At 48.0% G+C, this 26,123-nt stretch overlaps 1 protein-coding gene across 9 annotated transcripts in view; it reads left to right on the forward strand.

Moving 5' to 3' along the window:
- The window catches only part of RGS3 (regulator of G protein signaling 3), a 152,929-nt gene that overhangs the window by 91,296 nt on the left and 35,510 nt on the right, over positions 1-26,123 (forward strand). For 7 of the 9 annotated variants that reach the window (XM_063696667.1, XM_031014559.3, XM_063696668.1 and 4 more), the window contains one exon: positions 567-689. In XM_063696667.1, coding sequence (XP_063552737.1) covers positions 567-689 — 123 coding nt within the window. Of the gene's footprint in view, positions 1-566; positions 690-5,090; positions 13,544-26,123 lie in introns of those variants that run through there. The other 2 variants (XM_004048491.4, XM_019033928.3) reach the window with 1 other exon arrangement.

Raw genomic sequence — 26,123 nt, forward strand, 5'->3', positions numbered from 1 at the left:
GGCTGCAGAGGGCCACATGACTCTGCCCGTCAAAGACTTTCCAAAGGACCCTGAGTTGCTGTTTGGGTTCTGTTGGTATGCCCGTCCAACCACCCGTTCAGCCTTGGCCTTGGGATCAGAGAAGAGTGCTGTGAGGAAGATGGGTTCTGTGAGCCGGGGGAGGTGGGGAGGGTTCCTGGCTCCACAGAGAATCAGCCTGAGGCCCTGGCCCTCTGGGCTTCCCACGTGCTCCCCCAGCTGCTGCTTTGCGCTGCCTGCCCCTGGGGGTGACCTCATCGGCTCTGTCCTGCTCTCCACAGGCCTCTGCTGTGTTGGGAGCCACTGCCTTCCTCCCCTCCCCCAACCTGTGGGCCCACAGCTCGCCAGCTGGCCCTTGAACCCACTTCCCTGCGCCTCTGGCTGCCTCAATGTCACTGGGGATTAGTGTGCATTTGCGGCTTTTGGCGGACACTCCCCTCCTGGCTGCAGCCTCACCCTCTGGAGCCCAGGGATGGGCTTGGGCCTGGGAGCCCCCTGAACCAGGGAGCAGCCCTGACCGTCCGTTTCTCTATTTTCCCTGACGTCAGAAGGCAGAGTGCTTATTCACTTTGGAAGCGCACTCGCAGGAGCAGAAGAAGAGAGTGTGCTGGTGCCTGTCGGAGAACATCGCCAAGCAGCAACAGCTGGCAGCGTCACCCCCGGACAGCAAGGTAAGGGCCTTGACAGTGGCTGTGGCCTGGCTGCCTCGTTTCCCCTCAGCCAGCCTAGACCCTTGAGCCTCTGCATTGAGCTGGGGGCCAGCCTGAGCTTCCAACTTGGCTCTGGGCAATGAGCTCTTGGCAAGCGGGGACCTGTGCCCGAATGTCTCTCCCCCTTGGCATGTCATTGGGTCTGCTGAGTGGGTCTGACAGTGCTCGTGTAGAGCGACAGAGCCAAATTAAGCATGGCCCATCAGTTCTGCACTCTGTTGTTCGGTTTGCCTATGGCAAGGTTTAATTTGGGCTGGCCTCCCTGATGCTGCCTGGCATGCGTTCACCTCTGCCATTGGGTAGCCTGTGCCTGGGGGCAGCACACTGGTGTTTAACATTGGCCCCAGGCGGATGCAATAGAGGGGATGTTTGTGGCAGAAGCTGTTGTATGCTGTATAGTTCCATGTGGGCCAGAGCCAAGTAGAGCCGAGTGTGGACTGCTGGGGTCTGGGGACTGGCTGGCAGGAGCACCAGGGAAGATTACAGACTCCCAGGGGAGGCTGTTCTGGGCCGGGTACTGCTCAGCCCATCCAGTGCCTGGGGAGAGGGGATGGGATAGGAGCTGGACCACACAGCCTTCCCCTTTGACACTCCGATGCCAGCCACAATGTACAGTTATATTACCCCATTTGTGAGTCATTCAGGTCCCTTCTTTTGCTAAAAGTGCTGGCCATTTGGGAATTGGGTCTGATTGGCTGCAAAAGTTGCTGAGGTGGTTGCTCTGTTGGATCTGGGTGAAGAGGAGAGATGAAAGAAAGCTGCAGCCTGTAACTTGCTGGCCTTTTCACTTCTCCCTGGTGCAGTCAGTCCCCTATGCCATGGGCAGCAGGCCTATGCAGGGGGCAGTGGGGGGCAGGCCTGCTGAGGCAGGAGGTAGGGAAGAGGCAGTTGGCAGCCTCTTCTGAGGGCCAGTGGTGGACAGCAGCTCCCCAGCTATTCCCGAAAGGAGTGAGGATCTGAGAATTACATCATCTTAGATGTGAACGTTCTCTTGTTTTACACTAGCTAGTGGCAAGAATAACTTGGATGAGGGAAGACAGTAGGAAAAGCACGGACTTCTGAGCCACCCTCTACCACCAACTGGCAGTGGGAACTTGGGCAAGTCACTTTGCTGCTCTGTGCTTTGATGTCCCCATCAGTAACCTGGGACAATAGTCCTTCCCTCAAAGGGTTGTTGTGAGAATGAAATGAGAGGATGCATATACGGGCTATAGCACAATGCCTGGTATGCAGTAGGCACTCACTCAACCATAGCTGTGGGGAATGCATTGCCCCCTGCCCAGCCCCAGGTGGTTTGTTGCAGCACTGGCTGGTTGCCACTATCAGGTTCTTCTACTGAGCAGAGACCTGTCCCCATGCCTATAGGCTGCCCTGCCCCACTGATCCTGGGTTGGTCACAGTCAGAATCCAGGCCGCTTCCTCTTCATTGGGGTGGCCTCTGGGACGTCGAATGGCTGAACCTATGCCCCAGTTTTTTTTTCCTTTGGGCTTGTGCCTCCTTTTTGGGGGGAAAGAGCTCTTTGTGCCTCACTATCAGAGTTTGCTGACTCTGGAGTGTGTTAGCAGCAGCCTTCTCAATACCTTGGAGAATCTCTCCATCTTCAGGTTTGGGAGGACAGAGGGTGACTGAAGGCAGACTGTTTCTCAGGCAGGTTGTGGTCCCTGTAGGGCTTTGGGCTTGGCTGGGTGACCCTGGAAGGGCCCAAGGGTTTGAGGCCTGGCTTCAGGGCCACACTAGAATGTATGGGAATCCTGAGCAGAGCAGTTTGGACACCTCTTCAAATCCAAACTCTTCAAACGCGTGTTCCATGGAGAAGCTGTGTGCTGGACAGGAGAAGGATGAAGGAGGGGGCCCAAGTGCTGGGACAGCCTCAGAATTACCTCCCGGGCCTAAGAACTGGGCCTGGAGCCACACTGGCATACCCCACTTGGGCCACCCTCCTAAGAAGGCCATGATGTAGCTGTCTTTTGTCAGGCTGGCCCTAGAGGTCTCACTGCTCAACCTTCCCGATCCCTACCACCACCATGCACATGCAAAGAGTCTTAGCAACTTACTCCTTCTAGACACTTATGGAATGCTTCCTGAGAGGAATTCCAGTAAATAGATTCTCTCCAGCCCTAGGTAGTTCTAGCAATGCTTTAGCAACCTCACTGACAGGGCCCGCCTGGCTTTCCAGCTGGTCCACAGCATTGTCCACTTGCGCTCAGTTCCGTCAGTTCCTGGCAGCCTCGGGGTGACCAGGAACCTCTTTACCAAGGGCTGGCCACTAAAGTCTCCGTCTCTAGGGCAGAAGAGGAAGGGCTGAACAGAGCCCGGAGGCTGGCTGCTTGCTCTTCAGGTATAAGGGTCCTGCTGGACCGATTTGCTCTGAGACGGAGTGTCGCTCTGTCACCCAGCCTGGGGTGCAGTGGTGCAATCTCAGCTCACTGCAGCCTCTGCCTCCTGGGTTCAAGCGATTCTCATGGCTCAGCCTCCCGAGTAGCTGGTACCACAGGCACATGCTGCCATGCCTGGCTAATTTTTTTATTTTTAGTGGAGATGGGGTTTCACCATGTCGGCCAGGCTGGTCTCGAACTCCTGATCTCAAGAGTAGCACACCTTTGAATGCCTTTTCTGTGTTCTTTCTGCGGATGCTCCACCTTCTGCTGAACAAAGGAAAACACTGCCTAGACCCCCACCCCACCCCTGCACCACCCAAATGCCTCTCTGAGAAAAGGGGGTTTGTAAGGCAGCTCCCCAAACTCCCATGCTCTTTTCAAGAGTGTCTGCTGACACCCAGATGTGGGGGATTCTTTAAATATCTTAAGGAATGTAAAGCTCTTCCCAAATTCACAAAACATAATAAGTGCAATTTACCTTGAAGATGAAATATGTGCTTGTTGGGAAGGTAGAGGGAGTCAGGGGAAGATGGACTTAAAGAACAGTTGGGAGGTCACTCCCTTGCTGTGGGACCTTCAGCAGCTGCTGGCTGCTGTGGCGTCAGTAGTCCCATCTGGGCACTGGGCCCATGGCTCTTTCTATCTCTCCAAGCTTTGTGATTTTTGTGAAAGCTGAGGGCCGGGGGCCATCTAGTCTCCGTTTTTTGTAGAAATAAATGAACTACTTTCTCTCTTGTCTCAACTTCCTACTCCTGTTCATCACCCTCTCCTTCCTCTTCAGAGCTCTGCCCCTCTGTTCCTTCATTATCTGTAGCTGGGGGGCGCCTACCTTTCTTCTTCTGCCTGGGAATCCTTGTACTAAACTCCCTGCATGGGGACTGCTGCGAGGCTTCTAATCTAGAATAACTCAGAGCAGGGCCCACCTGTGGCCATTCAGGTTCTAAGCTAGAAGGGAGAGACGGTTATATATTCTTTTGATTATTCAAGCAAATATACATAATAAATGCCTTCTCAGTGCCAGATACTGGTTTAGATCCTTTGGGATCACAGAGATGAATGAGACCTGGTCCCTGTCGCTATGGAATTCTCCTAATAGGAGAGAGATGAGGAGGGCACTGGAGTGGTGATCTAAGCATGAAAGCCATGCTTGTGGGTCCTAAGAAGGATCCAGTGGGGTCCTGGCTATCCAAGCATCATCCGTGCCGTGAGCCTCCTGCTCAGTACCCTTCATGTGCCTGGTGCTGGGCTGGGCTCCAGGAAGCCTTCTGAGAAGCATGGAAACCAAGCCCTTAGGATGAGAAGGGCAGACACAGTGCAGTGGGGCCTGGCCCCATTCTCAGGGCAGGTCCTGTGCTCCACGGGGAGGGACGCACAGAGCAATCCATCACCCCCTTTCCTCGGGAGATCACAGTCTGGTGGCGGAGACAGACATGACAGATAGTTCAAAATAACACAGTAAGCAATGTGACCTCAGGTGAGCCACTTAGCCTCTCTGAGACTCAGTTTTTGCATCAGTAAAGTGGATGGATTAAGAGGCTTCTTGTGAGGATTGAACTCAGGATGTGCTTTGCAAAGTGGCATGCAAGAGGAGCTCTGAACTAGCCGCTATCATTCTCACTGTCATGGTTATAAAGTGCTGTCCATATGGGAAGATTCATCGGGGGCCTTGTTCATTGAAGCTGCTGCTGGTGCTCGGAGCACATATGACAACTGCTCCATGTCACTTCCTGGTAGACATCTGCCATATTCCAGGGGCCCAGGCAGGGAAACTGAGGCCTCCTTGTCTGCTCTGGCTCTAAGACTTCTCCCAGATGTGACGGTGAGGTGTGTGCCACCTTGTCATCTCCACTGGGGCCACTAGAGACAGTCCTGGAGATGCCAGGGTGTGTGAGTGCCTTAGAAAGGAACAGAGGCAGGTCCTGCAGTCAGGCAGCCCGGCCTGAGTAGACAGCGAGCTAATTCCAGTTCTGTCTGGTTCCACAGAAACTCCACCCTTTCGGCTCTCTCCAGCAGGAGATGGGGCCGGTCAACTCAACCAATGCCACCCAGGATAGAAGCTTTACCTCACCAGGACAGACTCTGATTGGCTGAGCAAACCCAAGGGCGGGACTCTGCTTCTGGCAACTTAACCCTTTCTTGGGCATCCCCTACCACACAGTAACCTCACCTCAACTGGACCTGAAACAGAGGACCAAGATGGTGGGTCTAGGGTCATCTGAAGGGAGTGGTCCCAAGGGTGCATGTGGATGTCAACAGAAGGACCACAATGGTGTGAGAGGCCTTGTGGGCATGCAGAGACTGGCAGCAGAAAGTCCCAAGAGGAGAGGACTCAGAGGCTTCTTCCTTCCAAGGAGGAGGAGGAGGAGGACATTCCACATCTGGGCTTCCAGTGGTGGCTCCCGGACCTGCCTTGGGGGCAGCAGGAGAGGTTGGGAGAGGTCACCCTGATGAAGAACAATGCCATGATCTGCTGCTGCCAGAGGACATCTCCGCCCATCCACTCATTTTCCACCTGTACACATTGGCGCATTCATTCGATGGATATTTCGGGTGCATCTACTTTATGCCAGGCTCTGTGCTAGGAGCTGGGGATACTGTGGAGAAAAAGTCGGATATGGTCTCGCTCTCATCAAGATTTCAGTCTAGCTGGGAGTGAGCGTTAAATAAGTCAACACCAACACACACACATGCACACACGTGATGGCAAGCTGTGATCATCTATGAAAGAAAAAACACAGATTTCTTTAAGAGGGAATTGTACTTAGAGTGCTGTGTGTGGGGGTGGGGATGGGGAAGGACATAACTTTTAAACCGAGACTTGTGGGCTGGAGAGGAAAGAGCCAGTCCTGGACTTGGGGAAGAGTGTTCGCGGTGGATGGAATAGCACATGGAGAGTCCCTGAGATGGGAAGGAGCTCAGCGGGCTGGAGGAACGGCGAGCAGGCCAGTGTGGCTGGAGCTTAGTGAGAGGCAAGACACAGTGGGTGAGGTAGTTGATGTCTTGTTGATTTCATTCTAGATACACTGGAGAGCCATTGAAGGCTTTTGAGGAAGGGAGTTGCAGGTACATTTTTACAAGATCCGTTTACACATAGGAGGGGCCCAAGTGGGTGTGAGATCAGTTAGGGGGCTCGTTCAGTTCTCCAGGTGAGGACTGTCCTGGTGGCTTGTCCTGGATGGTGGCTGGGGAGGTGGATGCCTGAATGCCAGGCTCTGGAGAAGAGATGACTCCCTGCCCCATCCCCCTGCCTACCCTCCTCCTCAATGGCCCCTCTCTCAGTGGATGTGAGTGAGGATTAGGACCTTCCCCACAAAGCCACCTTTTGGCCAGGCCTCGTGGGGGATGGTGGGGGCAGTGCTGAGTTCTAGGAGTGTTCCTGGAAGTTGGGGGCAGTGAGTGCTCAGCCTGGCCCAGGTGGGAGAGTTCACTGCTGCCCAGGCCTTAGCAGGGGCTGCTGTGCTGTCTTTCTGTCCCATGCTGAGCATTGTGATAGGAAGCTGCCACACAGTGCCCTAGAAACTGACTTGGCTTGCTTTCCATGGGGCTTCCGAGGGCCAGGGACTGGGCTGGGGGTGGCCTAGCAGCTCTAGTGGAGACTGTGCTGCCGCAGGGCTGAAGGAAGACCAACCAAGGGGACAGCGGTTTGAGCCCAGCCCACTCACTGCCTGCTGCACCTCCAGCTGGAGCCCAGGGTTGGGCAGCTCTCATACTCTTATCTAACTGCCAGACCTAGAGGGAGGGAAGCCCAAGGCTGCAGGTCTGAGGGACACAGCTCATGGGCAAAAGGGTATCAAGAGGATTAGAGTCACTTGCATAGGAAAAGAGGGTCAGAGAGGCTGAGGGCTGGCTGAGGCCAGAGAGGTTCCCTGACCTTGGACATTCTTTGTGTTGTGTAAGACCTCAGCATCTTTAGAGAAAGGTTCTTGTGCCCCTGTGAGCTTGCTCAGCTGCTATGGCCACTTGAACCCCAAAAATGGTGGCCTAGAAGAGAATACACCCCTTACTTCCCACTTATCCTCCTCTCAACCTAGGAAAGATCAGACATATTGACTCAACAGTCTAACAGGGGATGGGCTGGATCTGCCCGTGACCAGACCAATGCCCCCCACCCAGCAGGGGAGTAGACACTGCCTGAAGTGGGACCAGTGATACACAGCATCTCTGTCTGCCAGGGCTCAGCCTGCGGGGGGGGGGATTTGTGAGAGGCTGAGCAGCTGGGTCTGCACAGACAGCAAGCTGCACTTTGATTTCATTTGATTCCCTTACAAAATGACATTAAGGGGAATGTGAGGCACAGGAGACTCGCCTGTCTGGGAAGGCAGCAAGCTCGTCTCTCCTGGACCTGGTGACCTACCTCTGTCCACCAGACAGGTGCAGAGGACAGGAGCTCTGGCCACAAAGAAATGGACAGTCTGAATGCAGCACACAGCCCTGGGGACAGGACTTTTCACCCAGCCTGTCCTGACAAGCTGCTGAGTCGAGCAGATGCTCACATCAGGGTCCCAGGTCCGGCTGTTAGGGAAGTGGACATCAGTTCCTGGTGGGCCCTGGGCAGTGACTGTGGTGAGCCACAGCACCACTGCTGCTCTGCCTCTCAAATCGATGGAACAATTAATTTGGCTCCACAGGCTCGAGAAGATGAAACATGACCTGATGGCCACTGCTGTCCAGCATCCCAGTCCATCCTAGCTGTCCAGGATGATGAACAAGCTATGGAAATTGCACTTGAGAGCTATAATCACGGGAAGCATTGCCGAGCCCCTCCCTGCTACATAAATCATGCTAAGAAGCACACAATGGCCTCTTTCCTGATGGGCTAATTGTCTTGGTTTGGTGTCTCAGGCCCAGGAGCTGGGAAGATGGGAGCACAACCATTTATTGTTGGAAAGACCATCTGTGCAACTTGAATACAAAGTGATTCTTTTAGTTCCCCACACACCCCCGACCCTCTGATCCCATTTTCATGTTTTTTTTTTTTTTTTTTTTTTAATGTCTCAGGCTCTGGTTCTTTTAAAACTCTTCATCTATCCTGTAAGCCATCAGGCCTGGATCTCTGCTGGCCTGGGTCTTTTGGCTATTTGGGGGTTGGGACATTGCAGACCTTTTGGAAATAATGACATTTATTTATATATGTCTTATATTTTTATTCTTTATTTTTCCCCATAAATTCTATTACCAAAGTCCTCATTTGTCACACATGGCACCAAGGCACCAAGAGGGTTTTTGCAAAGTGAAAATGCAGGCAATTTTGCAACATGGAAGGGCTCCCCACAGCGAAAGTCCCACAGTGAGAGCCTAAACTTTGGAGATGGCAACTGGGGTCCCCAGGCATGATCTCCCCCCAGCCTCCCAGCAGCCTTGTTTTATGAATGAAAGAGACCAAGGCTCTGAGAAGTTAAATGTTTTATCCTAGGTCACACAGCTGGTAAGGGCCAAGCTTGCCCTCAAGCCAAGGCCTTTGAACCTAATCTACCACTCATTTCTGATAAAAAGGTTTGTCTTTTAGGGATAGAAGTAAGAGAAATCAATAATCTCCAGGAAGAGGCAAGAGAGGGATATCTGGCATGTCAGAAGCTGTGGCCCATCAAGCTGTAGAGGGAATGCTTTTAGGATAAATAAAATGAGATCCCTTATTTTCCACCCAGTGGAGAATAAACTTCCAGAATGCATTTTCCTGAGGGTGGCACAGGCTGAAAAGATCAATAGCTTCCCACAAGATTTGAAAAAAGCCTAAAATGAGAGATCAGTTTGAGCTCCTTAAGACAGGTTCTCAGGGAGCTCTGGAATGGTTAGGTTACACCCCTTCTCCCTTTGAATTTGGCATCAAAAGTATCAGCAGACAGAGTCATGGAGTGCTTGGCAGTGATGGAATATTGGCCAAAGGCAGAGAGGTATAGCTTCAGGCTCAGGCTGGCTTGTGCCCAGCGTAAGTACTGGAAGGGGGCCTTTGACCTGAGACCAGCTGAGGGCACAGAGAGGGCCTGCCCATGCTGAACCTGCCAGGTTTTGTGCGCAGATTTTGCTAATTGACTGATTTAGTATCTCAGCCCTGAATAAAGGGGAATCAAATTGATCTGATTTCAGCCATCTCCCCCAAGAGATGCAGACTCTTCTCCCTAAAAAGCTGTTTCCAGGCAGCCTCCAGCTCTCCTCCCCGTTCCTTGCTGCTGTCCTATCAGTGGACAGACTGCCTTCTTCGCTGTCTTGCTCTTGGTCTCAGCCGTCTTGCTATTGTTTTTTTTTTAGCCCCTGAAGAAGACAGTGCAACCTTACCCTCTATCCTGTCTTTGCCTTCTCTTCCTTGAAGACTTTCTCTGAATAGGGCCATCCATCCTCCAAACTGTTCCCAGATCCTTGGTTTTAAAGGTAGAATGATAACATAAGGTAACCTGGTGGGCACTTACAAGATGAGCCAGGCACAGGGTCAAGCTTTTTACCTACCCTGTCTCATCTAATCCTCATGCAGACTTACAAGGTGTGTTATCCCTGTTATACATTTACTCTCATTATGCCCAATTTAGATATGAAGACGCTGAGTCTCAGAGAAGTTAAGAAACGTGCCCAAGATCACACAGCTAGTGGGTAGCTAGGATTGAAACTTGGACAGCCCAGCTCCAGGGCACCTGCTTTTGATTATTTTGCTATATGGCTTTCCTGTAACTGCAGACCATCCAAGCTGGGAGGGCCAGGGAGACTGGACTGTCACACTCCTGCTTAAAGACCATTGTGGGAGGCCACTGTCTTCAGAATAAAGCTTGGCTTTCCAGGCTCTCCTTGGTAGCACTACACTCCTGCTTTGCACCTGGAGCCCAGCCACACCGTAAATTTTCCCCTTCTCTAAACTCACTGTGCACATTCACAGTTAGGGTGTTTGATCTGCCTGATGTTGACTGCCCTCCTTGGCTGTCCCTGCTGGATGCAATCCTCAACCTTCAAGGCTTAGTGGCTCCTCTGAGAACACCTTTCTCAGGCATGCATCAGGAGTCCTGACTTCCCCCTTCGTGGTTCCAAGAGTACTTTTTCCCCCTTAGCACAATTCATCCTTAGCATCTGGATGACTGTGAGCTTCTTCGGAGCAAGTAGATGTTATATTTTATTTGTCTTTGATTCTATTGTTGTCCGGTCCATAGTAGGTGCTCAGTAGAGGTTGTAGGATTGAATTAGGCTGTCCAGTTCAACTCTCCTATATTCTAGAATTTAGACGAGGAAACAGGTGCAAAAAGAGAAGTGACCTGGCCAGGGTCATGGGAAAAGTTAGTGTCAGAGCCAGGACTAGAGCTCAGGTCTCCTGATTCTTTGGATTCAGAGCTTTTTCTGTTGCACCTCAGCTTTGTGGAGACTAGAGCATGGATCTGCACTTGGTTTATGAGGTCTGACCAGGTTCACTTCAGGGTCATGGATACCACGTGTTCCCATGCTGACACTGGGGAATTCCCAGAGGGAAAGGAAGCCCAGTTGGAGCTGCTGCTGTAGGTTGCGGGGCTCACCTCTCACCGAGCCCCTTGCTCACAGAGAAAACCAGCGAGTGATTCTGAAAATCTTGCCTCGAGTCCTGATTTTGCTGGTATTCACCGTGTGACCTTGAGCAAATTGCTTCACATCTCTGATCTTCTGTTCCTTTACCAAGAAAAATGAGGGAGTTGAATTCAGATGGTCTCCAGGAGTCATCTGATTCCAGAATATCAGGATATAACAATAAAGATGAGGATAAAGTAGCTACTCCCCTCAGAAAAGGTGGAGATCCAGGTCTAGGGGGAGAATTGGCTAGGTTCTTCATCACAGTCACTGTCTTGAGACACATAGGTGTTCCATGGAAACATTTCCATGAGGAATTTCAGAGGGAGAATGGGCAGACTGCAAAGCCTCGGTACTCTAATACCAGGCAAAAAGAAGAAAGGGAACAGGCATTTTAGTTTTCACATTGAAACAGAGTGTATGTGTATGGCCCTATGCAAATGTTGTTCCTGGTGAATATTCATCAATGTACTCATCACACATAGGTATATTTAGACAGAAAGGGGTCCTCATCACAGACACCCAAATTATGAGCACATTACTGCCTCCTCTCCCCTAGAGGTGCTTCTTCCAGCCTCCCCCATTGGAGGCCAGCACAAGACGGGCTCTCCAACCCAATATCTTCCCCTTCCCTCCTTCCTTTCTGCTCAGGTGGCTGAGTATACACATTGAACTCTTTTGTTTCAACTTCACATGTATATAGGTTGGTGCAAAAGTAACTGTGGTGTTTTCCATTAAAAGTAATGTCGAGAACTGCAATTACTTTGGCACCAACCTAATATGTATGCAAGTACATTCTTTAACCTTTCCAACTCCCAGTCCAAGCCATCAGGCTAATTTCCGCGTGGAATTTGTGGTCACTGGTTTGCAGTCCTTTCATTTCTGGTGTGGTCAGAAGTCTCCTTCAGACTCTTCCCGATAAGTTGCCATTGGCTTTTTCATCACCTTTAGTACCTACCCACTTTTGCTGGGATAACACTACCCAAGATAAATTCAAAAAAATTGTCCTAAGTGTTAGTGTGTTTCTGTTTTGGTTGAAGTCTATTATTGCTATATGGTTTTCTACTGTTTCTACTTGATGGAAGACTATTAAGGGTTAAGTAGGCTGGCCTAGGAAGCTGACCACCATTTATAACATACTTTTGCGTGGGAAAATGCATTCAGAGGTCTGTAATCAATACTCAGGTGGACTTTGGGAATATAGTATTTATTTTACGAGTGACTAGAATATTGGTAGAACCATAGAAACTTTGAATGTGGAGCTGGAAAGCCTCCTGCTTTCCCCACTGAGATCAACTGATTAACAAGCTGGGTTGTAGAAACCAAGTGAAAGAGGCAAAAACTTGGCCAAGGGCATGTAGTAGGTGACTTCTGAAGATTCTGCTGGGGTGGGGGCGGGAAAGGGGTCACAGATGGTCTTAGGGTTGTCTCACTCAGCAACTCACTGTGTTGGCCTTGGGAAATGTAAGTCACTGTATTGGGCTGTAATGGAAATATTGAGAAAGCAGCTCAGCTAATGGCGTGGGGAGAGGTTGTCTAGTCCTCTGGCTTGTCTGTAAATTCCTGGCATGTGCTTGTTGGAGCAGAATGAATGGGGCTGCTGTGTTTTACCTGCAGCTAGGAGCATGGCTGGAGTGGTGGAGACACTCCCTGTGGTCTGTTCTAAAAATAGCAGTGGGAACAGAGCTGAGGGGAAGAGGAGGGGGCTCCTTTGGGAGCTGAGTGGGGAGGCCTCACCCCCTTCCTCTTCCTGCCAGGCCCGATGTGAGGAAGTCTCATGGAGTCACATAATTCCATCTGGGAGAGTCCTGGAGCCATCAGCCCTCACACCCCCTCCTCATACAGGCGAGGAGGCCCTGGAGGTCTGGAGAGCGGAAAGCACTGGCTGGTGTCAAGCAAGCCCAGGGAGAAGGGCCCAGTTGGCAGGCTGTTTTTCCCTGGCTGTTTCAGCACAGTGGCTGCAGGCCTTGTGCTGAGGTTTGCTGTCACTGCCTTTGGGCGCACAGAGCCTGGGAACTCCTGGGACCGGATGTGGTCAGGCTTCCTGAGAGTCGCCCGGCAGGCGAGGAGTCCCCAGCTGGCCCACCCTGAGCCCTGACCTCAGCCAGCCGGCTGTCCAGTGCCACACCTCCTCTTGCTGGTGTCCCCTCCCTTGCTGACTTGTCCTCCTTTCTTTGGACTGTCTGCAGGGAGGGAGGACAAGGGCCAGCCTAGATCTGGCCTGCAGGACAGAGGCCTCAGTGGCTCAGGACCTTTCCCTGCCCCTCCCCAGGAACAAGCAGAGGCAGCTGAGGTAGTAGCAGCCTCCTGCAGGTTTAGAGACAGACAGGCCAGGGTTCAAATCCTAGCTCTTCCTCTCACTAGCCATGGGATTACTGATGGGTCACAGAGCATCTGTAAAATGAGACAAGAATGCTGATTTCACTGGGGTCTTGTGAAGATCAAAGGGGATCTGTTGTAATGCCTGGCATGCAGTAGGTACTTAATAGTAGCTCTTGTTGCAAAACCAAGCAGTGAACATATATCTGACTTTCTATAACCCCCTTCCTTGGGGCCTCCACTCATGAGGCATGGGAAGGTGTTTTTTTTCTTTGTTTGTTTGTTTGTTTGAATGCAGTTGACTTTTTTTTTGTTGTATTGTTGCAAAAGTAATCCATGTGATTGATGTTTATTATGAAGAAAACATTTAATACAGATGAACCAGGAGAAGAAAATGAAGTTCATCCTTAATCCCAGCACCCAGAGATAAACCACTGTTAACATTTTGGAATGTGTCCTGTCAGGCATTCGTTTATACACACATATATCTTATTTGCAAATTGGGGTTACTGGTGCGATTTTTCTAACCTGCTTTTTCTCCCCCATTTAACAGCGTAGTGTATCCATGTTTCCATTTCAATAAATATTCTTCTACAACATCATTTTCAGTGCCTGTGGAGTATTTCATTGTGTAGATGAAACGTGCTTTATTTAAGTAATCTTCAGTTGTTTATCATTCAGGTTGCTTGCAATTTTTCTTTGTTACAAAAACTTCAGATAAAAATCCTTGTACAGGAGGCTGAGATGGGAGATGACTTGAGCCTGAGTTTGAGGTTACAGTGAGCTATGATTGCACCACTGCACTCCAGCAGTGAGACCCTGTCTCTGAATGAAAAAAAAAAAATCCTCTTAGGTGTATCTTGGCATGCCCAGCATCCAGTTCAACACCTAGTACACATTCTACTCTAAATAAATATTTGTTGGGTGCGGTGGCTCATGCCTGTAATCCCACCACGTTCGGAGGCCAAGGTGGGTGGATCGCCGAGGTCAGGAGTTCGAGACCAGCCTAGCCAACACGGTGAAACCCTGTCTCTACCAAAAAATACAAAAATTAGCCAGGCATGGTGGCGCATGCCTGTAGTCCCAGCTACTGGGGAGGCTGAGGTGGGAGAATCGCTTGAACTTGGGACGTGGAGGTTGCAGTGAGCTGAGATTGTGCCACTGCATTCCAGCCTGGGCAACAGAGTGAAACTTCATCTCAAAAAGGAACTAAATAAACAAATATTTGTTGAATGAATGAATGTTTTGTTAGAATAAATGCCTGTTAGTAGAGTTTCTGGGTCAAAGGTTATATATTTATAAAATGGATTATTGATCCTATTGCCAAATTACCCTGCAGAGTGGTTGTACTGATTTCTAATCTCACCTGAATTGACTAGCTCATCCTACTTTGCCTGGGATTTTCCCTTTTTAGCATTGAAAATCTTGCTTGCCAGGAAACTCCTCAGTCAAATCAAGTAAACCGAGATAGTCTGGATAAGAAAACGTTTATTCCTCCTCATCATTACCAACACGGTATATTGTTACATTTTTTAATAGGTTCTTTTTTTCATTATTAGAGATGTTGAATATTTATTTATATGCCTTCTGGTCACTTGTGTTGCCTCTTTTGGGAATAGCCTGTTCAAGTCTTTTGCTCATTTTTCTATTGGGATTTTTATAGTTTAATTATTAATTCACAAAGAGCTCTTTATATAATAAGGATATTTGTATGTTAGCCTTTTATTTTATTATTTCTTTAAACTACAGATGTTTCTGACTTATTAGTCATATCTATCATTTGTTTTAGAGTAGTTTTATTGAGATTTAATTCAAATATCATACAAATCACCCATTTAAAGTACACAATTCAGTAATTTTTAGTGTATTCACACACTTGTGTAACCATCACCACAATCAATTTTAGAACATTTTCATTATCTCAAAAAGAAATCATACTACTTAGCTATCATCCATTATTTCCCCCATCTCCTCCAACCCTAAGTGACCACTAGTTCATACTTTTCATCTCTGTAGATTTGCCTATATTGGACATTTCATATAAAGGGAATTATATAATATTTGGACTTTTGTGACTGGCTTCTTTCATTTAGCATAATGTTTTCAGGATCATCCATGTCGTAGCATGTATCAGCACCTAATTCCTTTTCATGGCTGAATAATATTCTGTTGTATGGAATATCACATTTTGTTTAACCGTTCATCAGTTAATGGACATTTGGGTTGTTTACATCTTTTGGCTATTCTGTGTAATGCTGCTATACATATCTGTGTGCAAGTTTTTTGTATGGACATATATTTTTATTTCTGTTAGGTGTACACCTAGGAGTGGAATAGCTGGGCCAAATGGTAACTCATGTTTAACTTTTTGAGAAACTACCAGACTGTTTTCCAAAGTGGATGTACTGCTGGGTGTGGTGGCTCATGTCTGTAATCCCAGAACTTTGGGAGGCTGAGGTGGGCCGATTGCTTGAGTCCAGAGTTCAAGACCAGCCTGGGCAACATGGTGAAAACCTGTCTCTACTAACAACAACAACAACAAAAATTAGCTGGGTGTGGTGGCAGGCACTTGTAGTACCAGTTACTCAGGAGGCTGAGGCAGGAGAATTGCTTGAACCTGGGAGGTGGAGGTTGCAGGGAGCTAAGATCATGCCACTGCACTCCAGCCTGGGCAACAGAGCGAGACTCTGTCTCAAAAAATAAAATAAATAAATAAACAAAGTGGCTGTAGCATTCTACTTTCCTACCATCAGTATATGAGGGTTCCAATTTCTTTAAATCCTCACTAACACTATTTTTTCATTTAAAAAAATTATAGCCATTCTAGTGGGAGTGAAGTAGTATCTCATTATGGTTTTTATTGCATTTTCTTAATGACTATAAATCTTGAAAAATATTATTTGCCTTTGGCATATGATATTCACTCTAGGATTATATAATACTCACTTTTTTGCCTTTGAATTTTATGGTTTATTTTTTAACTCCTAATATTTTAATCAATTGGGAATTTACTTTTGCATATAGTATGAGGCAGATTACTTTTCATTTTTCCCAGATAGTTGTTTGCTCCAATTCTTATGCATTATATTAGGACAAGTATCCTCTTATTAGTTTTCTTTAAAAATTATTTCCCCCCTCTTCTCATACATTTATTTATTTATTTATTTATTTGAGACGGAGTCTCACTCTGTCGCCCAGGCTGGAGTGCAGTGGAGTGATCTCGGCTCACTGCAAGCTCCGCCTCCCGGGTTCACGCCATTCTCCTGCCTCAGCCTCCAGAGTAGCTGGGACTACAGGTGCCCACCACCACGCCCGGCTAATTTTTTGTGTTTTTTTAGTAGAGACGGGGTTTCAATGTGTTAGCCAGGATGGTCTCCATCTCCTGACCTCGTAATCCGTCCGCCTCGGCCTCCCAAAGTATTTATTCTTTTAAATGAAATTCAGTGTACTTTTTAATTGTAGCTTTATAATTCAGTCCTTATCTTCTCCCTGCCCCTCCCAAAAATATCGTTGAGACTTTTATTGTAATTATATTTCAAACTATACATTTAAAAGGGGAGTATTAAAATCTATACAATACGGTCTTCTCATTTGAGAACAGGATGTGTCTCCTCATTTATGCAAATTTTAAGATTTCCCAAAGTTTTAGAAAGAATTTCATATAGGTCTTGCACATTTTTTGTTAAATTTATTTGAGGGAATTTAAAGTTTTAATTTATATTACAAATGAAAATATTTATTTAGCATTATATTTGGTTTTTTAACTGGTAATATACATGCACAAAACTTGTACCAAAAAATTCTAAACATTACTAAACTGAATAAAATAAAACCCCCATTCCCCAAGCCCATTTCCAATCAATAATTACTAATATATGTTTGATGTGGTTCCTCCAGATTTTCCCCCATGCACATATGTAGACATATGCTATGTTTTGTTTTACTAAATAATATCATATTATACATACATTTTTGTAACTCATCTATAAAGATATAGGCCAGGAATGGTGGCTCACACCTGTAATCACAGCACTTTAGGAGGCTGAGGTGGGATGATCACTTGAGTCCAGGAGTTGAAGACAAGCCTAGGCAGTATAGTGAGACCCCATCGCTACAAAAAGTAAAAAAAATTATCCAGGCATGGTGGCATGTGCCTGGAGTCCCAGCTACTTGGGAAGCTGAGGTGGGAGGATCGCTTGAGCCTGAGAGGCCGAGGCTGCAGTGAGCTGTGATCATACCACTGCGCTCCAGCCTGGGCAACAGAGGGAAACTCTGTTTAAAAAAAAAAAAAAAAAAAAAAAAATATATATATATATATATATATATATACACACACACATATATATGTATATATAATATTATATATAAATATATTATAGAAATTTATATAATTATAGAAATATTTTCGTGGCTGGGCGCTATGGCTCCCACCTGTAATCCCAGCACTTTGGGAGGCCGAGGTGGGCGGATCACCTGAGGTCAGGAGTTCGAGACCAGCCTGGCCAACATGGCGAAACCCCATCTCTACTAAAAAATACAAAAATTAGCCAGGTGTGGTGCTGGGTGCCTGTAATCCCAGCTACTGGGGAGCCTGAGGCAGGAGAATCACTTGAACCCTGGAGACGGAGGTTGCAATGAGCCGAGATTGTGCCGTTGCACTCCAGCCTGGGCGACAAGAGAGAAACTCCGTCTCCAAAAAAAAGAAAGAAATATTTTCCATCAGCACCTAAACTTCTCCCTCTATTTTGAATAGCCAGTGGACCATAATGTATTTAATTTATTGATGCATGATTAGATTGTTTCTAATGTTTTGATATGCTGAGCAATGTTGCAATAAACATCTTGCCGCACTTTTCTGTTAGGAGAGAGTGTGGCACACACTACTGAAGTGCTCTAAAAAAGCTTTCCTTCTGTTTACACATGTCATCTCCCCAACACTATTGTTCTTATCCTATTTTATAGTTGAGAAACCAAAGGAACAGAGGTTAAGTACATGTACAATTTGCATTCCTACTCACAGTGAATGAGAGTGCCTGCTTCCCTGCACCCTACATAAAATGGAATGTTATTGCTTTTAATTCTTTGTTGGTACAAGAAGTGAAAAATTATATTTAATCTTAATTGACATTTATTTCATTATTAGTGAGGTTGAGATTCATTTTGTTTTATTTTTGGAGATGGAGTCTTGCTCTGTCACAAGGCTGGAGTGCGGTGGCGCCATCTTGGCTCACTGCAACCTCCACCTTCTGAGTTCAAGCTATTCTCCTGCCTCAGCCTCCTGAGTAACTGGGACTACAGGCACACGCCATCATACCCAGCTACATTTTTGTATTTTTAGTAGAGATGGGGTTTCACCATGTTGGCCAGGCTGGTCTTGAACTTCTGACCTCAAGTGATCCACTCACCTCAGCCTCCCAAAGTGCTGGGATTACAGGCGTGAGCCACTGCGTCCAGCCTCATTTTATGTTGATCAGTCACCTATATTTCTGCTTTGGCTTGTCAGTTCATTCATGTCATTTGCCCAGTTTTTTACTGAGGTGCTATCTCATTTGTAAGAGCTCTTTATGTGGTTAGAATATTAACCATTTGCTTATTATATGGGTTATAACTATTTTTCTAGTTTGTCATTTGCCTTCTAACTTTATAGTATCTTTTATCATTTAGGAGTTAACTTTTTTTGTAATCAAGTTTTTTTGGGGGGTTGAGAGCACCTATATTTTCTAAGGTCTTTCCTACCCCTAGATTATGAGAAATATTCATCTAAATTTTATTCAGGTACTTTTATTCTTTTTTTTTTGCATTTACATTTTAAATTCATCTGCAGTCAATTTAATGCCTGGTGTCAGATGGAACTCTTATTAATTTTTTCCCCCAAATGGTTTGACCAGTTTTTCCAACCCGATTTTTTTGAATTGTCTTTCCTTTCTTCACTTATCATAGACCAAATTTCCACATATGGATGGTTTGGTTTCTAAGCTCTCTCATCTCCCTCGTTGATCTCTCTATTCCTACATCAGGTTAGACTTAATGACTTTAGCTTCAGAATATGGTTTAGTAGTAAACATCCCAAGGCCAACCCCTATTATTCTGCAAAATTTCCTTTGGAGTTATACACCCTAATTCTAGTCTGCTAGTGGCTTTACCCTTACCTTTGTCACAAACATATTTCAACATCAGGAATGACACCAGATCCATAGTAGCCTGTCCTCGTGGCCTCTAACCCATAATGATCATGTCGGCTGGACCATACTTCTCTGCTTTCCTCCATACCTCCTAGGTATTGTTATAATTGTCTGGAATTTCGGTTTCCGGTTGTGACTTTTTTTTTTTTTTTTTAAAGACAGAGTCTTGCTCTGTCGCCCAGGCTGGAGTGTAGTGGTGCGATCTCGGCTCCTGCAACCTCCACCTCCCGGGTTCAAGCGATTCTCCTACCTCAGCCTTCTGACTAGCTGGGATTACAGGCGCCCGCCACCACGCCCAGCTAATTTTTGTATTTTTAGTAGAGACAGAGTTTCACCCTGTTGGTCAGGGTGGTCTCGAACTCCTGACCTCGTGGTCTGCCTGCCTTGGCCTCCCAAAGTGCTGGGATTACAGACGTGAGCCACCCTGGCCGGTTGTGACTATTTTTAAACATTAGCACTATTCTGTTTTAAGAATTATTTACTTAAAATTGCACTTAACTTTCAGTTATCAGTAGTTAAGGCTCTAAATGTTTCCGTTTTCATGGCTTGCCTCTGTCTCTCACATACCACGTCATCTCATTCTTGACTTCTCGATTTTAATTCACTTTTGTCTGTAGAGCTGTCTTGAGTAATTTTTCCAGAAAGGGTCTGTGGGCGGTATCCTTTCTTATCCTTGTAAGCCTGAAAATATTTGCCCTCATGTTTGAGTCATAGTTTGCTTGAGTAGAAAATTCTAAGTGAATCGTCCTTCTCTCCCAGAAGCCTGAGAGCAGTGTTCTGTGGTTTCCCCAGTATTTAGTGTTTTAAGAGCAGTTTTTCCTTGATTCTCTAAAATTTATTTATGGAAACAACCAGGATTCCTCTTTCCAATCTTTGGAATTCAGAAATTTCCCCAGATGATTTCTAGTTGTTTGTTTTCTTTTGGTAATTTTTCGTGGTCCTAACTAGGTAAGTCCTTTCAGTCTGAAGACCCAAGTCTTCCTTTAGTTCAGGGAAATTTTCTGTTAATTTAGGAATGGTTTCTATTCTGTGTGTTCAATCTCCTCTTTCTGGACTTCGTACTACAAATAATAATAATAATAATAATAGTGCCTAACATTAAAGCGTGCTTTCTTTCTGTGATAATATAGAATCTTCCCAGCACTATTGTTATTATCCTCATTTCATAGATGAGAAAACAAAGGAAAAGAGAGATTGAGCAGATTATACAAGGTCGCATAGTTAGGAGGTGCAGGCCAGGTTCTAATCCCAAGCACCTGGCTCCAGAGCCCGTGTCCTTAGCTGCTAAACTATACTCCCTGCCTGTCGGGTCCCAACCCCAGAGCCCACCTTACCCTTCCCCCCAGCACTCTCTAGTGACAGTGTTGAGTGTCGACAGGCAGGGACTCTGTAATCAGTGGGGGAAAGCTTGGGGATGCTAGGATGATGGATCTGAAACAGACTGGGCTACTGAGGCCAGAGAGGGGCAGGGATGGATTGTCAGAGGTTCTCCAATGAATTTAGAGTTGGGACTCTTCCCTCCCTCCTCTTCCCTTGGTCTCAGCCACCTGCTTCAGACCTCCTCTTTGTCCCTGGGACTACTGCATTGCTTCTTGTGGGTCTCCCTCTTCCTACTCCTGTCCATGTAGTCACCTCTGTCAACAGCAGCTGCGATGACTCTTCTTATAGAACACACGCAGTCACCTTCACACTGCCGAGTGTTTGTTGAATGACTGTATGAGTGAGCAAAGAAGTTTACAGTGCCTAATGTGTGTCAAACACTGTGCTAAGCACTGTTGATGCAGTATGCATTAGTCAGCAATCTACCAATTGCAAGTGACAAAAACCCAGCTTCTAGGAGTAAATGGAATTTACTGGGTTAGGGAGGGTAGCCTTCAGGCCTAGCTGGATTCAGAGCCTTGAGCAATGTCACTGAGAACTGGCCTCAGCCTCTTCATTTCTTGGTTCTATTTACTTAGGTGTTGGCTCACTCCCTTAGTGGTAGCAGTGCTGCTGCCAGAAGGGCCAGGGTTATGGCCATGGCCTTGGAGTTGGACTCCCTCAATCATTTCATCAATAGTCCCTGGGCCTGATCCTCATTGGCCCAAGTAGGATCACGTGCCCATTCCAGCCACTGAGGACAGTGGTATGGGTTAAACTAATGGACTGAGGCCTGGGCCATATGCCTCTCCCTGGAGTGGGAGATGGGTCAGTTCCTTGTGAATCACCTGGCTTGAGAATGAGAGAGGGAAGGCTAGTTCCTCAAGTGAATGGGGTCTGGTCAGGCAGATCTCAGATGTCGTCTACTTCTCAGCTCATCAACCAGCATGGTCCTCACCCCACAGAGCTGACAGTCTATTGTGGGGTCCAGTGTGGGGCAAGGACACCAATCATGAACAGCATGTGATAAATCGATGACAGTTGTGCCAAAGGGCCTAATGAGAGCGCCTACTGGGAGGACCTGGGGAAAGTTTCTGAGGCAGGGGAGGCTTGGGATGTAAGGATTGTTCTAGGTGGGGACCCTAACACAGGCCAGCATAGGTGGGAAGACGAGGAAGGGGAACAGAGCATGAGATGAGGCTGGAGGTGTGTTCAGGATCAGATAGTGCTGGTCTTGAGAAGCTGTGGGAAGAAGTGTGACTTTATCCTGAGCGCAGGGGTTGATGGGTGTTGTAGAAAGCTGATGCTGGCCTCATAGAGAATGGTGAGGAGGAAGGCAAGTCGAGAGGCAGGGAGCAGTGTGGAGCTATTGCCCTCGGCCAGGGAGAGCTGATGGTTGCTTGGACTAGGGCTGAGGCACCAGGGATTGAGAGAGGTGAGAGATCCACAGGATGTATAGCAGGAGGGGTCTGCAAAATTCTGTGATTAATTGCACGGGGAGTGTTTGGGAGAAGAATGGTGCTCAAAAGTCTAGCTCAGGCCAGGCACAGTGGCTCACGCCTGTAATCCCAGCACTTTGGGAGGCCTAGGCGGTGGATCACTTGAGGTCAGGAGTTCGAGACCAGCCTGGCCAACATGGTGAAGCCTTGTCTCTACTAAAAATACAAAAAATTAGCCGGACGTGGTGGTGGGCGCCTGTAATCCCAGCTACTTGGGAGGTTGAGGCAGGAGAATTGCTTGAACCTGGGAGGTGGAGGTTGCAGTGAGCTGAGATTGTGCCATTGCACTCCAGCCTGGGCAACAAGAGTGAAACTCCATCCTAAAGAAAAAAAAAAGTCTAGCTCAGGGAAACAGATGATGCCATTCTCTGAGCTGGGAGCAGTGGAGGAGGAGTGGTTTGGGTGGCAGGATCGAGTCCCACTGTATGTGTAAGTATCATGATAGGGTCCAAGTTAGTGAGTTCTCGTGAAACAAAGCCATTTAAATCAGGGCTCCTTAAGCTACCTGTGGTGAGGGGCTTTGACATTTTGTAGCATCACACTGCATGTGATTTATTATGCAGGCTTGAGAACACCTGAGCTAGCCCATGCCCTATTCAGTGAGACCAGTCCACTCATCTCATGCTTAGAGGTGGCAATGTCAAGTTGAAGTTCTTTAAACACAATCAATCTTGCTACCTATCTCACTGCAGACTGGTAACAAGCAGCCTGTGAACCCATATGATTTTGCAGACCACATTTTGAGTGGACTGATCTAGTTCAACCCCAGTGCATTTTAGAGACAGGGAAACTGAGGCTTGGAGGTGGTGGTGGGGGATTGGCCTTGCCCCAGGGTTCGCAGAAGGCAGCAGCAAAGTTAGCATTTCAGTCTTTCCCCCACTGACCCTTTGTTTTGATGGCTTGGGCTCAAGCCCAACAGTCCAAACAGTGGATGGACGCAGGGGAGTGTGTGGAGAACTGTTTCCAGCAACCAAGGTCACAGGCCTGGCCTCCCCATAGCTGAGTCAGTGGCTCTGTGCTGAACACTTCCCAGGAACATGGGCTGACAGGACACAGCCTGGCCCTGGAGCTGGCACGAGCACAGTGGGTCGAGGATTGCTCCCAAAAGCCCGAAGTCTCCGGCCAGCATGTGGCTGGTTGGACCGGAGCCAGGAAGGGAGACAGTCATGGCTCCCAGCCATCCTGAGCTGCTACAGCCGCCCAAGGTCAGACTGATACTGCTGAGGTGACTGCAAAGCGTGCCCCAGGATGGAGGCAGAAGCCAGCCAGCAGCAGGCCTCTGGGCTAGCTCTGTAGGGGGACATTTGGTCTCCTGGCTTTTGCTGCGTGTGGGCTTCTCCTTGCTGGGTTGGGAGCCACCGTTTCCATTAGCAGGTTGGGAATCGTCCATTGCGGTCTCAAGTTGCTGAGAAAGAGGCAGATAGCAAGGGGGAGACATTTGGGGAATAAGAGATTAGGGGCAGAATATACAGTTAAGAGCATGGGCCTGGGAGCCATGCTGCCTGCTGGGCTTCCGCCTTGTAACCTTTCTGTACCTCAGTTTCCTGATCTGTAAGCTGGGCATGATGAGAATAGCCTGTTCATCAACAAATGGTAATGATTCTCAGCTATTAGTACACACCAGGCCCTCATCTGTTAGCCCCTCAACAGGTGTTATCACATTTAATTCTACCATTTACATTAACCTTCTCAAGGTGAATTCTGTCTTTTCACAGATGATAGCAACAATGACATCATAGCAATAACAATGATGGCTCTTATTTATTGAGCACTTACTGTGTACCAGGCATTCCACATACACCACATCATCTAGTCCTCCTCAGGGTCCGTTGAGGCCCATTTTACAGATGAGGAAACTGAGACTCAGAGATAGTAAAGGGACTTGCCCAGGATAATTCACACTCAGAATTTTTAGACTCCAAAGACTGTGCCCTCTCTAAATTCCACTGACTGAGCTGATTCCTTTAGTGAGAGGGCCTGAAGGGGCATGGGACTGTCCATGGGAGGGGAGGAGTAGGGCTGGGGCCACTGGACAACCACTTCCTGGTCTCATTTTAGAGATGGAGGACTGAGGTCAGGAAGGGGAATGGGCTTACCCTGGGTTCTGCAGGTCACAAACCACAGCTCCCTGTGAACTTGAACCTGAGGATACCTGCTCTGTCTTACCCCACCCCACCATTTGTGGCAGGTGCCCCAGAACAAGGCCCATGCCACCAGGAAGAGCAAGACCTACACCAAGCAAGCAGTAGGAGAATGTGTCCCCTGCCCAGGTGCTAGGGTCCTAGAGGCCAAAACAGAGCACGGCAGCCCCCGCTTGCAGCATCAGTGGCTTCATCTGCCATGACCCCCTCCAAGTTCCATCCCATGGGCGGGCTGCTCCGGGCAGCTCTGTATCCTTAGTTCCTAGTACCGGCTCCAGCACAGAGCAGGGATTCAGTGGTTATTGAAATAACTAATTAACATTTCTTGGCTGACTCTGCAGTGGGGAGGACCTTTTTGCATAGAGTCTCTAGACCCCCAAACCAGGGCTGTGAGCCCCAGGAAGTAAAAGCTCAGAACTTTCTAAGTGAGTTAGCAGATTCAAAGCTTGGACTGGGGTGGCCATATACAGACACTTCCATAGAGTTTCAAAGAGCAGCCTGGGGTGGTCACTTTCTTCTGCAGTGAGTTGGGACAGTGGCAGGGCTCTGCAGAAGCTGAAGCCGGTGTGTACCCAGCACAGTCTTGGGGTGTCTGGGGGTGATGAAAGCTAAGCAGCTTCTGGCAGGGGCAAGGGGCTAGTCTTACTCTGAAGTGCTCTGGAATTCCTGGGACCACATCTTTCCCTGACTTCTCTCTCTCTCTTTCTCTTTTTTTCTTTTTGAAATGGAGTCTCGCTCTGTTGCCCAGGCTGGAGTGCAGTGATGTGATCTCGGCTCACTGCAATCTTCACCTCCCAGATTCAAGCAATTCTTGTGCCTCAGCCTCCCAAGTATCTGGGATTAGAGGTACATGCCACCATGCCCAGCTACTTTTTTGTATTTTTAGTAGAGACGAGGTTTCACCATGTTGGCCAGGCTGGTCTCAAACTCCTAACCTCAAGTTATCCCCCTGCCTCCACCTCTCAAAGTGCTGGGATTACAGGTGTGAGCCACTGTGCCTGGCCTCTTCTCTTCCCTTCTCTTCTTTTCTTTTTCTTTCTTTCCTTTCCTTTTCTTTTCTTTCTTCTCGCCCTCTTTCTGTCTCTCTCTCTCTCTCTGTCTCTCTCTTTCACGGGGTCTTACTCTGTCACCCAGCTGGGAGTGCAGTGGCACAATTATCACGGCTCATTGCAGCCTCAACCTCCTGGGCTCAAGCGATCCTCCCACTTCAGCCTCTTGAGTAGCTGGGATCACAGGCACACAGCACCATGCCCAGCTAATTTTTAATTTTTTTTTTTTTGTAGAGATGGAGTCTTCCTATGTTGCCCAGGCTGGTCTTGACCTCCTGGGCTCAAATGATCCTCCCACCTCAGCCTCCCAAAGTGCTGAATTACATGCTCGTGATGGGGTCTTGGAAGCATAAACCCATGAGGTGCATTGGTCTTCACACAGTGGAAGCAGTAAAGGAAGACAGCGGAAATCTCACTGTGGTGTGGGCTGTAGGGGAGCAGCCTGTCTCTGGCACCTGGCTGCATCCCAGGCTGTTGCTGCATCCCGCCTGGGGCCTGTCTAAAGACTTGGGCTCTGCTTGGGGGTACTGTATTCCAAAAATAGGAGGTGGGTCCCTGCTGAACCTCCCTGGTCCTAGCCCTGGGAGCTGCTGCCAACCTGTCTGAACAGTGTGGAGTTTGCCTGTGTGGTTGGGCTGTACAGTTCTCTGTGTAACTGATGGGCTCATCTGTTCCATGGGCTGCCCTGGGCCATGGTGCAGGACACAGTGGAAAGTGAAGTGGGCTTCATCTGTAGCCCCGAACTTACTAGAGTGTGACCTTAGTCTTTCTATGCCTCTGCTTACACATCCATAAAATGGGGATATTAGAAATCATATCTGAGGCTGGGCACGTGGCTCTTGCCCGTAATCCCAGCACTTTGGGAGGTTGAGACGGGTAGATTGCTGGAGGCCAGGAGTTCGAGATCAGCCTGGCCAACATGGTGAAACCCCATCTCTACTAAAAATGCAAA

This window comes from Gorilla gorilla, chromosome 13 (assembly GCF_029281585.2).
Source record: "Gorilla gorilla gorilla isolate KB3781 chromosome 13, NHGRI_mGorGor1-v2.1_pri, whole genome shotgun sequence".
Classification (NCBI taxonomy): Eukaryota; Metazoa; Chordata; class Mammalia; order Primates; family Hominidae; genus Gorilla; species Gorilla gorilla.